This window comes from Protomyctophum bolini, assembly GCF_963924005.1.
Source record: "Protomyctophum bolini genome assembly, chromosome: 15".
NCBI lineage: Eukaryota > Metazoa > Chordata > Actinopteri > Myctophiformes > Myctophidae > Protomyctophum > Protomyctophum bolini.
In genome coordinates, this window is record NC_137876.1 from 17,053,285 (window position 1) to 17,070,687 (window position 17,403).

At 44.0% G+C, this 17,403-nt stretch overlaps 1 protein-coding gene across 2 annotated transcripts in view; it reads right to left on the reverse strand.

The window, feature by feature from the left end:
- LOC308329395 (NBAS subunit of NRZ tethering complex-like) overlaps positions 1-17,403 on the reverse strand; it is a 113,159-nt gene that overhangs the window by 17,301 nt on the left and 78,455 nt on the right. For both annotated transcript variants that reach the window (XM_080783663.1, XM_080783662.1), the window contains 7 exons: positions 11,133-11,249; positions 10,060-10,183; positions 9,853-9,929; positions 9,170-9,307; positions 7,681-7,904; positions 5,994-6,104; positions 424-695 (listed from right to left, as the gene is read on the reverse strand). In XM_080783663.1, coding sequence (XP_080639789.1) covers positions 424-695; positions 5,994-6,104; positions 7,681-7,904; positions 9,170-9,307; positions 9,853-9,929; positions 10,060-10,183; positions 11,133-11,249 — 1,063 coding nt within the window. The remainder of the gene's footprint in view (positions 1-423; positions 696-5,993; positions 6,105-7,680; positions 7,905-9,169; positions 9,308-9,852; positions 9,930-10,059; positions 10,184-11,132; positions 11,250-17,403) is intronic.

A 17,403-nucleotide genomic window follows, 5' to 3' on the forward strand; every position in this document is an offset into this window, starting at 1 on the left:
CAAAATTCGACACCAGAGCGAACACATAAAGAGCGAAAACTGTCACATTTTTGCACATTCGCCACTGATGTGGAAGCTTGCATTGACTTCAATTCGTTTAAAAAAAATGTGAATTATTCGCACGAATAAATCGCGTCACCAATTCGCCAGTGTGTAATGACCTTAAGAACGTAACAGTGGAACATCTTACCCATTCAGGACGGGAACCCCTTTTGGTGTTTTAGCTATTGAAAAATAGCAGATCTACAAGCTCATAGGGCGGCACTGAGCTTGCAGATCAGCTATTTTTGGCTCTCACTGACCTATGTCAGTGTAACATATTGATTTTTTTTAGGATTTAGAATACATTTTATTTCAGAATCGACCTCAGGTCTAAATGGGTTAACGTTTGTTGAGACGGAGACAGACCGACAGATAGCTCACCGGTGGCGACAGCGCGGAGCTTCCTGAGCAGCTTGAGGTGCGACTGTGGCGTGATGCGCGCAGCGTCTTGGGGGCGTGGCTGGCCGCCGCCGCAGGCCGCCGCCGCTGCCTCCAGCAGCGTGTAGTAGTAGAGCAGACGCTCCAGGTCTCGGCCCGCCACGCTGGGCAGGACGTACTTGGTCATGTGGCGGCGGAAGGCCTCGGGGTCGGCCCGCAGCGCCTCCGGCAGACCCAGCTGGTCACTGCGCTGCTGCAGCTCCTCGGTGGACAGCCTGAGGAGAGGAGACACGATACATAGACATACATGAAGGCTATAGGTGGCTCTAGGCGGAGTCTCTGATGTATAGTTCACCCGGGCGGCCATCTTGCTACGGGGGCGACAGTACGGTATGTTCAATGGCAGCTCAAACAAAAACAGTCATAACTCCCTCCAATCTTGACGGATTTACAAACGGGTTGGTTTATTACAAACGTTGTCAACGTGGCTTTAAGTTCTCAGCGGGCCCAAAAATTATGGCCCCGGCCCGACCCTACCCTAACTGGGTCGGCCCGACCCTAAAGATTACCATAACTAGCCCTTAACCGTTGTGAGATATTTGCCGCGGGGGGGTACTGCGCCCGGGCGCATTTTTAATTCACTAATAAATTCATTATTAATCATTAATGTGTCAAATCGAAAAAAAGGGCTCCGTTAAGACCTCCATATTCATACGGTCAATGCCTGTGTGAAAAGTGCGAGTGATTGGTGCAGGCAATGATGAGATAAGGCGGTGTTTCTGACAGACAGACAGACATTGTTAGAATTATAGTATGATGTTAAGCCCGAAGCCCGCCAAAAGCCAGACAGAAAAAAATGAGAGAAAAAAAAGCAGCACTAAATTGCGGGCGCAACGGCGCCGTGTTTCAGTGTGAAAGTGAGAACGGAGATCAACGGATTTATCGAAATAAAGTATGTAACTCACGTTAGAATAGGCTATTAATGTTCCATAACTTCCATTTCCAATCATTCTAATGGATTCCATACAGTGGTGGTGGTGACTGGTGAGTAAACACGAATAGCTGCTGCAGCTCCCTCCCTTAGTTTCCTCTGAAGTGAAGTTGCTTTACATGTAGCGTTTAAGTTATATATCACCATGGATCGTTTGGTGACGTTGATTAATAATTAGGTTTTATTCATCGCAGCCAGCTGGGTTAGCGAGACTCAGTGCAACATGACGAAAACCTGACGCTTCTTCAGCTGTGATAATCCGATTGATTTTATAAAATATTTAAGCATATGGCAACTTGGCAAGTTAACTGGTGGTAGTAGCTCATTGGTGCGCAAACCAGAGGGAAACCAGCGGTAGCAAGGCAAGCAAGCAAGTCTCACACCGTTCACTGTTCTCTCTACTGTACTGCCTGTGCGCAGTGCAGGACTGTGGGGCAGGCTGCATGCTGCTCTGGCCTCGTACACACATGCCGGACGGACATGATCTGTTCTGTCTGTGTTTCATGGCTCAATGCTTTGAGCCTGATGTGTGTACGAGGCCTCTGAGTCTGAAATGCCAGTGCGATGCGACCCCCGTCTCCAGTCCTGTCACAAGTGAATCGCCTAGCGCAGCCCTCTTCATAATAAATACATGTATACACAATGACATTACACAAATAACAGAATTGCTATTTTCATTATAATAACACTCTTTTAAAAAATGAAAGAAAAAAATAACAAAATCGCGGAAAAACACAGAGCCCGAGGGTCGGGCCTGGTCGGGTTTGGGGCAGAGTTTGAGAACTTTAACGTGGCTATGATTCAGGACGCCTATCTGCCTAATTTTAGTTATATGAACGTCGTAGAAAAGCACATCTCTGGCGCTTATAACAAACCAAACCGTTTAGAAATCGGTTGAAAAATTTAGCAAGTTATGGTTATTTTAAAAGTACATGCCCCATAGACACAATGTTATGGTTATTTTAAAGTACATGCCCCATAGACACAATGTTAGAAAAGTACATGCCCCATAGACACAATGTTATGCTGCCCGGAGGTAAGATGGCCGCCACGTAGCAACGTCGCTCTCCATTGGCCAGAGCGCGGGTGATGAGCCATCTAGCCTTCTTATATATATATCTATGAAAACATATCATATGCTGTCACCGTTTCCTCATTTACCGCCGATATCGCCTTTTCACGCCCGTTTGACAAATACAGTTTTTTTTCATAATACAATGTGCACTATTAACCATTAAACATAACAATATTACAACGAGGAAGAAGAAGAATTACACACATTGTTTTCCATAAGAAATATGGTGTTTATTTTAGAAGTGAAACGGGAGGATTAAATACAATCATCTTGCCGGTCACGCGGCCTGCTGTCAATCAGTGCACTATAGTGCGTAGGCTACAGTATACGCATATCGCGGACCGGTCAGGAAGGATTAGGAATAGCCTATATAGGCTAATATACAATAGGCCTACTAAATAAGCATTGGCCTACACAAAACAATAAATTAAATCGGCAAGTTCTGTGCTTTTCAACAAAAGTAGAAACACATGCATTGCACATTGAGCAGCGCAAGGCCACAGGCCCACAGCCACTTGAGGCCAATTACAGAACATCAACTCCCAGTCCCATGTAAACATGACACGCTAAAATAAATAAAACTAATATAAAAGAATTGAACAAGTTACAACGGTTGAAGGGTATATAGTAATTAACAGCAAAACATTGTCAAACGAAAAAATGTATTAATCAGTATGACTGCGAGAGGAAATTGGAATACTTGAGTGGATAATAAAATAAACAGGGCAGGCCTGCTCTGTGCCTATAGCGGCCTTTAGGCTTTGAGTTTGACGCTCTGGGGCCATAGGCCAATAGCCACTGCCAGCCGCAGTAGCACATTAACAAAATAAAATAAAGACCAGGCCTACCTTATTAGCAGCATCACAGTGTCCCAATTGTTTAACGGTTTTTATTTAAAAAAATATCTACATATCCACATGCTCAGGGGTTAACCTTGTGCGCAGTCTATTGACTACAAGACCCGCTTCAGAGAACACCCTCTCGGATGGCACCGAGGTTCCAGGGATGCAAAGGTAACGCCTCGCTAATATGGCCAGCCTCGGAAAGCGGGCCTGGTTTGCTTTCCACCATTGAAGTGGGTTACTTTCCAATGTGGGGGGACAGTCTCTCATGTAGTTGTCCACTTCTGTCCTCTCCTAGGAGCTGACGCATGGCACTTTCCTTCTCCACTTCAGCAGCAGCAGCAGCCATCGGCTCGTCCTCACGATCCTCCTCCTCACGATCCTCCTCCTCTTCATCAGTTGCAGGGCCAATCTCTGCGACACCTTTAATTGATTGAATACTTTATTACATTTGAACAGTTTGCAAATAGTGCCTGTCACTGTGTACTGCAGTACGAACTACAAATTATAAAATGGTGGTGGTGCTAAAGGGATAACACAAAAAGTAATTAAAGTATACGAAAAAAATGTATATAGCCTATACAATAAATGTCAATAATATTCACCTTCATCATCGGCCTGTTGATTCGAATTCTCCAATTGTACGTTAGCGCAGATTTCTTTCAGCTTGGCTGTCGCAGCGTCTCTCTGCCTTGGTGTGAAGGAAGGCAGGTGTTTATGGCGAGGGTCAAAGGTGGTGGCGATCAGGGCTGGTTTTGAGACCAAGTCAGCCGTGTCAACTGACATGCGATCCCGCAGGGATTTTTTTTTACCTTGGCCTTGAACTCTGCCACTTTTGGGGTGTCATTTGTGGAGCTCGCTAGGTGTTTGTTCAGGAGGCTGAAGGTGATGGGGTAAATGTTTGAAATCGACACCTCTGATTCTGTTGACATAACATTGGTCACAGTTTTAACTTCTTTAAAACAGGTAGGACATCTTCAATCATTTGCCAGTGTTCATCTTTTAGCTCAAGGGTTCTGGCATCCTGCAGCTTTGTTACTGTTCGGTCGGATAGAACAGCGGTGACACACCACTGCTGCCCATGAAGTCTCTCTAACATATCATACACCGAGTTCTGGTTTTGCATGACTGGATGAGGGAATGTTTAGGTTTGTTCATCGAGTGTTGTTTTTCCTCCAGTACCTTTGTGGCACGGGTGCTGTGGTTGAAGTGCTGTGGTTGAAGTCGCCCTGCTGCACCGATAACTCGTTGCAAATACAGGGCAAATCCATCGTTGATTGCTAGTTGCAGTGTGTGTGCATAGCAGGGAACCGAGTCCCATGTCACCCGGGCGGGGGAATTTGCCGAGACGATGTTACTAGCATTGTCATGCACGCATGCACACACCTTCCCGGCCAATCCCCATAACTCCACCGAATCATTCAACTTGCCTGCCAAGTTGTCTGCCGTGTGTCTGTTAGGCGTGCTCTGTGTCAACAAGATGGCTGATTTAACGTTCCATTCCTCATCAATATAGTGCACTGTTACTGTCACATAGCTCTCTGTGGTCAGTGCAGTCCAGCAATCGTTATAGCCACAGATTCGGTATGATCCAGTTGTGATTTGAGCGTTTCTTTTCCCAACTTAAATCGCGCCTCAATGTGGCGGGTGATGGTCTGCCTTGATGGAATGTGGTAGTTTGGCTCGACGTAGCCCATCAATGCCCGAAACCCACTACCATCGACAACACTGATTGGCTTGGTGTCCCATTCAACCATAGCGCATACTTTCTGTGTGATCGCCTCTGTTTTGGTTGGGTCACATATCCTCCCCGCGAACGCTAGCATGCCAGGCAGCGTTGCTTGTGCTGCTGCACCCGAGGCCGATGGGGTTGGGTGGCGGTTATCCAGGTGATACTTCATTGCCGAAGTACTGGAGGTATATTTCATCGTGAAATTACACAGATTACAAGTTACCTCATCAACATTCTTTTGTGTAAAATGCTGCCAAACGGTACTTATTTTTGCGCGCCGTTTCATTTTTCGTCTTTTATTTTTCCCTCCTGCTTCCACAGTCCACTACATGCAGTGTTTTTGTTTTGGGGGAAGTGGAAGTCACGGCACATGCGTGGTTGCACTGACAGTGCAGGTGGAAAGAGGGGCTTGGCGCCTTGGCCGCGGTGCCCACTCTCGGCGCTTCAAAATAAAAAATATATATTTTTATCGGTAAACCATTAGCCGTTAGTGTTGTCGGTAACCAATTAATAAACGGCTAACGGTTATCGGTTGGACACCCCTACACTGATGTCATACAGAAATACAAGTTGGCATCCCACTTCCTATGCCAGATATTCCAATGCCTTTCCCCAGGCTTTTCATTTTTGAGCTGAATGCGAACGAAAAATGTCTTCTACATCCTGACAGTTTTCTGAAAAAGCTATGTTCATGTCAGTGGTTCTTCGATGTTTCAAAAATAGCAGACCTACAGACCTACATAGATCTGCTATTTTTCAATAGCTAAAGCGTAACATAATGCTAACACCAAAAGGGGTTTCCGCCCAAAATGGGTTTAAAAAGCCTGGGTACCGAGGCTATCCCACCTCTAGTACGCACTGTGAACTCTGATGGTGTCGACAAGCTGAGCTGCTGATTTCAAACTATGCGTGCGTGCGTGCATGTGCGCGTACCCGCTGTCCGTGAACAGGAACTCCAGGTGTGTCATGTAGACCTCCCACAGAGGAATGTTGTAGCGTTGGGCGAGAGACAACGAGATCCTGTACACGCTGTCATCTAGGGTCCTGCACACACACACACATACACACACACACACACACACACACACACGTTAACCATTTATTTATGTCCACACAAAGGAGATGCATACAAGGACACAAATTGTAAAGGTGCAGTAGAGTTACACTTGGCATGTGTTACAATGGGCATGTCACTCAGCATATATCTATGGGTATACTGTAAGTAGCAGCGTCTCCGCCATATATGCCGGCTGCCGATAATAGCAGAGACACCACAATACTCTGCCAGCCTGTTTGCCTCCTTTTTGGGCATCCCGAGTTGTTGGAACCCTCTAACAACCACTCCAGTCTGTGGGTATAATGCCCTAGGCTGCCGAATATACAAACACATAGTCTGCACCTACAGCCCAGCTCTGAGATGGTATTTAGAAGTGGTTGGTATTCAATGACACTTGGTCATAAAGGCTTCCTCTAGGCTAGTGTTAAAGGTGCAGGCCATCTCTAATACAGACACATCCCTGACTCTTCATCAACCACAACATCATCTGGTGTATTAGCTGTCAAAGATGTAAATTATGTCTGGGTTATCACAGAGTTGGAGCATGGATGGAATGACCCTGGAATCATGCTTGTACATTCTCACTGAAGATGTATGATGTTTTGATGTCCTTTGCTATGAGTTCCACTATTCTATCATGGCGTGCTATTGTATGTACATTCCTTTGTATGCATGACAGCCGTTCAAGATGTGCGACAGTGTTTCAGTGATCTGTTCTATGGTGTGGGGCAAGCAATGACGCACGCACGCACGCGCACACGCACATACACACACGCGCACGCACACTTTACAATTTAGGCATTTAGGAGACGCTCTTAATCCAGAGTGATTTACAGTAAGCAAGAACACCATATGGAAATGCATCTAATACATAAAACATAGTCATCAACAATCTACTAACCTACCATCTGTTCAACCCATTCCCAGCCAAGGAACGACAGGTTACGTTTTAAGCACTATAACCCTGTGTGATCATGTTTTAGGGTGGAAAAAAATCACGGCACTCCATCTTTAATAACTCACTCTGCCAGGCCCATGTATTAGTTGTAGTTGACTATAATAACATTAATAACTCACTCTGCCAGGCCCATGTATTAGTTGTAGTTGACTATAATAACATTAATAACTCTCTCTGCCAGGCCCATGTATTAGTTGTAGTTGACTATAATAACATTAATAACTCACTCTGCCAGGCCCATGTATTAGTTGTAGTTGACTATAATAACATTAATAACTCTCTCTGCCAGGCCCATGTATTAGTTGTAGTTGACTATAATAACATTAATAACTCACTCTGCCAGGCCCATGTATTAGTTGTAGTTGACTATAATAACTTTAATAACTCACTCTGCCAGGCCCATGTATTAGTTGTAGTTGACTATAATAACTTTAATAACTCACTCTGCCAGGCCCATGTATTAGTTGTAGTTGACTATAACAACATTAATAACTCACTCTGCCAGGCCCATGTATTAGTTGTAGTTGACTATAATAACATTAATAACTCACTCTGCCAGGCCCATGTATTAGTTGTAGTTGACTATAATAACATTAATAACTCACTCCGCCAGGCCCAGGATGGTTTCTTTCTTGTAGTCGCTGTCGGAGCTGAATCGCGCCACGTGGACACCGCGGCCCAGCCCTCGCAGCACCTGGGCCTGCGTGAGATCCGTCAGGCGCTCGTTGTACGCACGCAGCTGGCCAATCAGCTTCTCCAGCTCCTCCGGCCAGTCGCAGTGCGCCGACACGTGCTGCGTGACCAATCGGATCAGAGCCTTGGGGTCGGCCTGTAAGGGAGACAGCGGGAGAAAACAAGCGCTAATGCTATTTGCCCCCGAAATCGTCTTGGATGTCGTTTATTTGCCCCCCTCGATTCAAGAAAGGAAGAGAAGCAAGCGCTCGATTGAGCAGTCCAAAATAATAAAGTGACGGGTGCACGGTTCAGATAGATATTACAGTTCATAGAAAATAATACCAGCACTCACGATGTTATATCCAAAAGGATTCTTATTTATTTTTTAGTTTCTGCCCCAGCATAATCCCAGAATAATATGAGAGAGAGATGGTGCACTCGGGACACCCAGGTTCCCATTATTGTTCATATTTACGCTGAGGAATACCTGTTGTTTTGCTGCTGGGAGAAATGAAAAAAAAAGAAGAATCATAACATTTGAGTGCTGGTATTCTTTTCTATGAACTGCCCCTCACTTCACACGGGTGTGTTTTTATATTTATTGATTGCGTTTCATAATGCTGTTCTGCACGCGTCTGTATCACTCCGGTTGCCGTGCGATGAAGTAAACAGGAAAAAAACAGCCCTTCCATTTAACTCGGATTCTTCTTCCAGGCTGCGTTTTTGATCAGAACAAGCTAGTTTTGACATCGGCTGTTGAAATGGTGAACTATGCCTTCCCCTGTTCCCCACATCAAACCATGACAAGGTGACGAGGTGAAACGCAAAGCAACGAGCAATGTGGGACTAACCTCGCGTCACCAGGCTTTCCACCCCGGAGGAAAAATGTGGGACAGTTTTGTTGTGATTGTCAACAGCTCTGGTAAGAATGTCGGTGCTCTAAAATGCACTAATTCAATATTAGCCTATGCAAGTTTGCAACCCTCTTGAGAGGCGGTGTGCATGTCGCTCATAGAGAGCAGTCTCATGTCATGTTGAAGCATATAACATTGCAGAGAACACACTAACTATGGGTCCGGATCTATATCGGATCGGATCAGCCCGTTTTGGTCGGAACCAGTTCCAAACAGTCAAATCCTTCTCTGCGCCGCTTCGGACCGTATCCAAAACTTTCGGGGGCCGGTTCTGGGCGGGTGCAGCCAATTAGAATGTTGTTCGGATCCGTAGCGGTTCGGTTCTGAAATCACCGGTCACGTTTCGGACCGGGTCCAATTGTATGGACGGACGGACGGACGCACGCACGCACGCACGCACACACACACACACACACACACACACACACACACACACACACACACACACACACACACACACACACACACACACACACACACACACACACACACAGACGGCACTGACCTGGTAGAGGGTGTGAGTGTCGTCATTGAAGCAGGGCAGCAGGTGTGTGTAGATGTGCAGACAATAATAGTATGCAGCCAACTGGAGGGAGATGGCAGAGTGACTCTGTTTCTCAAAACACCTGTTAGCATCCACCACCTGCAGAGAGAGAGAGAGAGAGAGAGAGAGAGAGAGGGAGAGAGAGAGAGGGAGAGAGAGAGAGGGAGAGTATGAGGGGAGGGGAACATGTTCGTACCACCCTCTGTTATCAAACAAGTAATGTTCCGTCGTTTGATTAATCTCCGTCCTGGGCGTCGGGCGTAATTATTTGATGGGGCGGAGACCTCCGCCTAGGGCGATATGAGTGTTAACTACACTTCAATGGTTACTGGACTATAGGGTTGGGGAATGGAAATGAGAATAATGCTCTTGATGACCCTGATGTCCTCCTCCCTGTAAGAAAGAAGGTCCAGAGAGTGGGAGTGTTTGTGGATTATGGGGAGGGTCTGCTGGTCTCCTTTCATGATGTGGAGGCCAGAGTTCACCTCTACTCTTTCACTGGCTGCACCTTCACTGAGAAACTATATCCATACTTCAGTTCCAGTCTTCATTATGCCCGTTTGTTCTGGCACGGGAGGTTGTGGCCACCCCAAGATAGACGGAATATATGTGTGTGTGTGTGTGTGTGTGTGTGTGTGTCCAACCTGTGGCAGGGCCAGTAAGTAGGCCAGTGCCAGCGTCATGTCCCTGGGAAACGCATCATTGGCCAACTGTAACAAAACTGAGAGAGACACAGAGAGAGAGAGAGAGGTAAATATGGAGCTATTTAAAGAGCGTTGAATACATTATAACAGTGTGTGTCTGCCTGTGTGTGTGTGCGTGTGCGTGCGTGCGCGAGTGCGTGCGAGTACCCTCGGTAGCAGGGAACGGTGCCTGTCCTTCAGTCTTGGTCTCGGCCAGCTTGCCAGTTCTCAGCAGAACCTCGGCGAAGTTCTCCTGAGGCACCGTGCTGAAGGACCCGTACACGTCCTGACTCTGAAATATATACGTATACATATATAAATACATACACGTCCTGACTCTGAAATGAAAATGGTCAATAAGATCCCGGCTCTATAAGCCTGATCGTTAAGGTGCTCGTTATCAATGAATCCATTCTGGGCGGGAACCCCTTTTGGTGTTTTAAGTATTATGTTATAGCCTATATTTAGCTATTGAAAAATAGCAGATCTACATTACAAGCTCGTAGCGCGGCACCGAGTGTCTCGATACGAGCTCTGCGATCGGCGATTTTATTTTTATCGTGAAAATGTGGCGCAAATCTTTGAATAATATATTCTTTCAGAGCAAATGTTTTTAACTCAAATCTTTGCTTCTGGGGGTGGTCCCTGGAACATCATCAAGCACTCCACGGCCAAGCCCCTGCCTACATCACCGAACGTATTCAACCCTACACAAACACACGTTCACTCCGATCAGCCGATCAGCACCTCCTCGTGGTCCCCAGGACCAGATTAAAAACAAAGGGTGACCGAGCCTTTAAAGTGACAGACCCTAGGCTGTGGAACGCCCTCCCCCTGGACTTAAGAACTGTCCTTTCTGAGGCCTCTTTTAAGAAACAATTGAAAACGTTCATGTTCAGACAGGCTTTTGGTCACCTATAATCACTTATTTTTCTACTGTTTGTGTTTTTATCTGTGTGTTCTTATTGTCCTTTTTGATGCTATGTTTTTACTGTTTACTCTGTGATAATGGCTGCCTGCTGTTATAGTTGTTTTATTTTTGTACTATTGTAAAGCACCCTGTGCACTCGTGCTGAGAAGGGTGCTATATAAATAAAGGTCATTCATTCATTCATCATATTTTCAGATGGGGGTCGGCGGCCAATTACATATATTTTTGAGGGGTCCATGACATGAAAATGGATAGGATTTAGAAGACATTTGTAGAATCGTCCTCAGGCTCTAGCTCCATCGCTACTCACCTGGTCGACGTAGGGATCATCCACCAGGTCCTGGTAGAAAGGGCTGCAGCCCTGCCTCTCTAGGCTGGCGTTGGGCACCGCCCCTTCCGGGTTTCCATCAGAGTCGCCGCTGGTACCCTGAGGAGACGTGAAGAGCATCCTTTTGTTTTCACGGGGTGAAAAGGACGGGATATGCAGCCCATTCAGGACGGGAACCCCTTGTTGGTGTTTTATGCATTATGTTATACTTTAGCTTGGGTGGATGTATGTAGTATGCGCTGTCACGGCCAGAAAGAAAATCTGAATTAACGGGTGCAGTACTTAGTTTAGGCAGTTTTTGGTTAGACTAGTCATTGTTGGTTAGACCAGTCATTAGTCCTACAACTACAACCTATCTCAAACCCTCACCCTAAACCTAACCTCCCATGGGGCAACACACCTAAACCTAACCTTAAAGATGGAGTGCCGTGATTTTTTTCCACCCTTAAACATGATCATCAGGTGTTATTGTTGTATAAGGAGGTATATTTTTTTCAAAAAAAGTGTACAGTATTTGTTAAAATTATGGTTTTATGTGGACACACCCACCAGTTCATTAGGTATGCGTGAGTTTAACCTTATCACCACCCACCTAATCCAGTCCCTCCGCCTTTTAGACCACCAACTTGTCCTAGTCCCCCCTCCTTATAAAAGGACAGCCCATGGCTCCGCCCTTTTGTTTACAAAATGACAAATTGGTGTCTGTAATGTAACAGAAACTCATGTTTTTGTGAATGTTAGAAGTGAACACTTCCCATATTTCTGAGATATCGGATAAGCACCATTATGCACTTATACTGCCACCATCCATGTATAGGCCTATAATCCACGCATCCATACCATATCAGATCTGTTTTTTCTCTTTTTTTTTTAATCATTTATGTATTTCCTATAATTATATTGACCCTATTGTTACAATCAGCTCAGCTCATCATCCAATTAAATCATAGTTTAACAGCAGAAACAATTAGTTTGATAGATCATTTAGCATGAATAATTTGCCAATATATTGTAGGCTATTGATTTCCTCCAGCTAAGCACCCTGGCATTGGAACTGTCCTTTATTGATTTAAAGAAACAAGCAACCAAAATAAGTCACATAAATTGCCTTGAATATTTATGAAAACGTTTCAACAACACCAATCCTTTTAACAACATATTAATCTGAGGGTCCTTCACATGAACCAAGTCAAGTCAACCACATCTCCCCTGAAAGTTACTTATATGAAAACAAGCCCAAGTCGCTTGTAACCCTCTTATTACCAGCCTTAAATCACATCTTTTTGTGCCTTAGGCCAGATTTGGCGACTTTTTGAATGACAATAGAAATATGTGCGATATGAGCACAATGTCACCAAATATCTCATTTTCAAGCTGCATTTCTTCACTTTACAAAGAAATAAGAACCATGTCTCTAGCATTTTCCATCGTTTACTTATAGCACTTATAGCAAAAATGAAGCATTTTAGTTCACTGAAACCAAGGTGTATTAAAATGCTTATTAATAAACAATGGAAAATGCTAGAAAAATAATTATTATATCATTGTAAACTACAGACTTGCAGCTTCAAAATGACAATCAACATTCTGTGACATTGTGGTCACATCTCACATTTTTAGATTGCCATTAGATTGCTGGCCAACGCCAGCCAATTCTGGCGAAAGCCCCATTTCTTAATTCATCATTTTTATGCAAAAATAAACATCTGCGTTAAAATACAATCCCACCATCTTTTACAGTCATTTTCAAGTAGTACCCCACCATTTCCACCAGATGGCGGGAACGTACCATTATGCTGAAAATCTCTATAATGTGTAAACTGGTATATCACTTCCGGTTCAAAAGGACGTAAACAACCAATGAAAGATTGTCCCCTACACTCTATCGGATTGCTAGGCTAACAATAGCTTCATCATAAATTAGTCATAAATCACCCAAATCAAGCCCAGAAGATCCCAAAATATCTGATTTTTTGCCGCGATTCACATAGAGACGGCGCGCGTGCACGATAGTGCACGATCGCGAGGATTTCGGACGGTTTTTAGTAGATTACATAAAAATAAAAAATAAAATGCAAAAAAATCTGAAAAAAATGATAATTTTATTAATTTTTTTTGGAATTATTGTCTACCACGTCCACAACGTCCTTGGCTTTGAGGGATTTGTTGATAGCACGTCCAAAAAGACGTCCTTGGCCATAAGTGGGGTAATAGCCAGACATGGCAACATGACTTCCAGCGCGACACAACAGATACTTCTAATTCTTGACTTTACAGCATTGTATAAGTATTAGGACCTACATATCTAATTTAACAATTGTGGAGTTGGTCACGTGCAAAAGCGGTTGACAGAAACTGGACGACATGTTCTGTTGCCCCAACAGCGGCACAAACAAGGACTTTAACCACGCTACTTACACACACTGCAACTCGCTTACAATTCGCAAACCTGGCAACACTTCTCCGTGTTCTCATAGGCCCTCCAGGCCCGCCCCCACAGCTACTTTTCAGTCTCACAATCGGCCATCTTGCTTTTTACTTCGATGCGCGAGTGGACATTTAATGCAAATACATTAATTATAGCTCCAGCAAGCAAACACAAACACCTCAACTCCATCTCATTGTGAATAAGAATTCCGAGGGGAAAAATAATTTTTGGAACGCCACTTTCACCCAGTATGAAGCTAAATGTGGAAGCCGTGTGTGTCACACCAACACTGGTGACCCAGAGAATCCTGTGCCGATTCTCAGGCATCTGGCCTGAGGCACTGCCTGCGAGTTGGCTCTGCGTGCGCTTTTTCCAACTCTCACTGATTTATCCAGCTCACACGTCAATCACAGTCAGCAGCTCTCAGCCTGCACACACACGCACGTCTGTCTTGCGCACACGCGCACACACACACACATACACACACACACACACACACACACACACAGAGACACACAGGAATAGGCATGCAGGCTAAGGCGAGTGGCAATTTAATGCAAATAAATTATTTATAGGTCCAGCAAGCAAATCATGATGGTCTGTAGGTCACAATCACATTCCGATTTGAGGGGTTGTGTTTTGTATGACATTTTGGCCAGTAGTTTTATATCTATCTCAGCTTTTGCCTGATAGCACACATGCTAACAGTGCTGACCACAACGTTAGCAGCATTTGATGACAGCTTGCCATAGCAACGTACAGTGTGCGCAGACCTAACGTGAGCTTCTGGGACAGAAACTTGCGTTTTCATGACAGCAGCAGCTGCTGCACCCTGTGATAGATACTGTGCTAAAGATGCTACAGCAACACACAACAACATCCACACGCAAAACAAACCAGGGACCAGGGTTGCCACATATCGTGGATGTGAGAGTGAAACAAGCAACCAGGTCTATAAAAATGTTAATAGGCCAGTTCAAAGTAGGTAAATCAGAAATGGTCCGGAAATTAGTCTTAAAATAATCAATTATAGTGTTGACTGTCACACTTTGTTGTCTAATGTTGTTTCAGAGCAGTGGAACTCAAACATTTCCATGTCAAGGACTACCAATAGATAAACAAGTCCAAAGTAGCTTATAATGATCAGACTTGGCAACACTGTCTCTAGGTTGAACGTTCGACTTTACAAGCTCACACATATGAAATATGTTTTTTTGAATCTTCAAACTGAGACATATTTGATGATAATACTGTTAGCACAGTCATCATACTCCAAGAGCATACAAATGGAACCAAATGGACCCTGATTTTCCCAGAGAGCAAATGGTATCAAATGGGGGTCTGTGGCCTAATGCATTTCAAACTGGGGCTTCTTGGTATTATATTCTCTGCATATCTTATCAACTTGGGGTGAATATTTCACCACAATACTTTACTGAATATTTCACAAGAATATAACACAAGAGTCAAATGTACGGTCAAATGTAATCACAATATAGGCTACAGATGTAAATATTTATGACACAGTAAAATGTCGAAAATTAGTGCTATCCCCCCCCCCCACACACACACACACACACGACAGGCAAGGCTGTTGTTTGCATCGTTAGCAGGCAGCAGCTACCTTGCCACTGCTCTCTGTGACTGTAGTTGTTTCACCATGTTTGCGTATTTATGAGAAATAAAAAACACTTTCTGTTATTATAATAATTTATAACCCATCCGTTACTACATGTGCAGGGCACACTACTGAGTTTAAAAACACAGCTGAAACATGAAGTGGAGTCTGTCAACTCGCAATTTCATTCTTCCCATATTGTGCTGCAATGTAACTAGGATTCGCCGGCCGAAGGCCGGCGAAATTCTAGTTGACTACAACAGCCAACAAGAATGCACACTGTGACACTATACTCTGTATCAAAGCCTGACCACTGCGATTATAAAAGAAAAAACCTACTCCTTGAGAACAGCAAGAGCAACTATACAGCAGAGCAGTGCCTATAAGGCTGGTTTGTTGTGGTTTCCTTGATTAATCCTGTGGACCCGACGTGAACATTTACTTGCTTCCAATCTAACGAAAAACAGCCTGCTCTGCTGTGAACTGGTAATGTGTGAAATTACCGTTAGAAAAGCTGCCACACAGTTAGGCACAGAGCAGCAAACTGGCTGCGCCATTCAGTTCACATGTGTGTATGTGGCAGGCAGCTCCGCTCACAGAGGTTGTCGTATTTAAAAAATATATATAGAGGGGGAGGTGCGTGTGTGCGTCACACTATCAGTGTTTATATCATTGGCCTGTCAAGGGTTCAGCCTAACCCTAAATAAAACCCTAAATACAAAGTTATTACACTATTGCACATAAACACGACTCCAGGGTGTCTAATGAAGTACTGTCACCTCATAGACACATGACAAACTGGAAAAATACAAAAATGGTGGCACTCCATCTTTAACCCATGTCTAACCAATGACTAGTCTAAACTAAGTATTCACCCCGAATGAACTTGATTTAAAGTACAAATATGTGGGTGCAGTACCAAAATGTACTTCAAGTACTCACAGACTCACGGTCTGACTCTGCACTTGCTTGGTAACCTGCACTCTGGTACACAGTAAGTGAGCACAATACTCTGAACTTGTCTATCCATTTCCTTTCTTTATTTCTTTCTTTTTGTACTATCTGTTTTGTCTTCTGTCTGTGTTTTAGTTAGCACACTAATCAGACTGTATCTCTGAAACTGAAGAGATCATTAGGACTAATTGCTATCAACTGAGCCATCAACAGCTCATTTGAACTATTAGCTCCACCTACTTTTGTAGAAAATATCTTTCCAGGCCTATATATAGGCCCCAGTTTCACAGACTCTCTGACTCACGGTCTGACTCTGCACTTGCTTGGTAACCTGCACTCTGGTACACAGTAAGTGAGCACAATACTCTGAACTTGTCTATCCATTTCCTTTCTTTATTTCTTTCTTTTTGTACTATCTGTTTTGTCTTCTGTCTGTGTTTTAGTTAGCACACTAATCAGACTGTATCTCTGAAACTGAAGAGATCATTAGGACTAATTGCTATCAACTGAGCCATCAACAGCTCATTTGAACTATTAGCTCCACCTACTTTTGTAGAAAATATCTTTCCAGGCCTATATATAGGCCCCAGTTTCACAGACTCTCTGACTCACGGTCTGACTCTGCACTTGCTTGGTAACCTGCACTCTGGTACACAGTAAGTGAGCACAATACTCTGAACTTGTCTATCCATTTCCTTTCTTTATTTCTTTCTTTTTGTACTATCTGTTTTGTCTTCTGTCTGTGTTTTAGTTAGCACACTAATCAGACTGTATCTCTGAAACTGAAGAGATCATTAGGACTAATTGCTATCAACTGAGCCATCAACAGCTCATTTGAACTATTAGCTCCACCTACTTTTGTAGAAAATATCTTTCCAGGCCTATATATAGGCCCCAGTTTCACAGACTCTCTGACTCACGGTCTGACTCTGCACTTGCTTGGTAACCTGCACTCTGGTACACAGTAAGTGAGCACAATACTCCGAACCTTTTCTATCCATTTCCTTTCTTTATTTTTTGAAAAATCACACAGGCTGACTAAATATAGCCTAGCGTCCAATCCAAAGACCCGGACATCCAGACACATCGAAGGAGGCCGTCCTAGGGGTTCTGTATCAACTTACTTCCTACTATTATGTTATAATTATTAGTTGTACTTTATTATTATTATTATTATTATTATTATTATTATTATCCTTATACCTGTTTAGAATGTGCTTTCCCACCGTCCCTATACTGTCCTCCTCATGTCG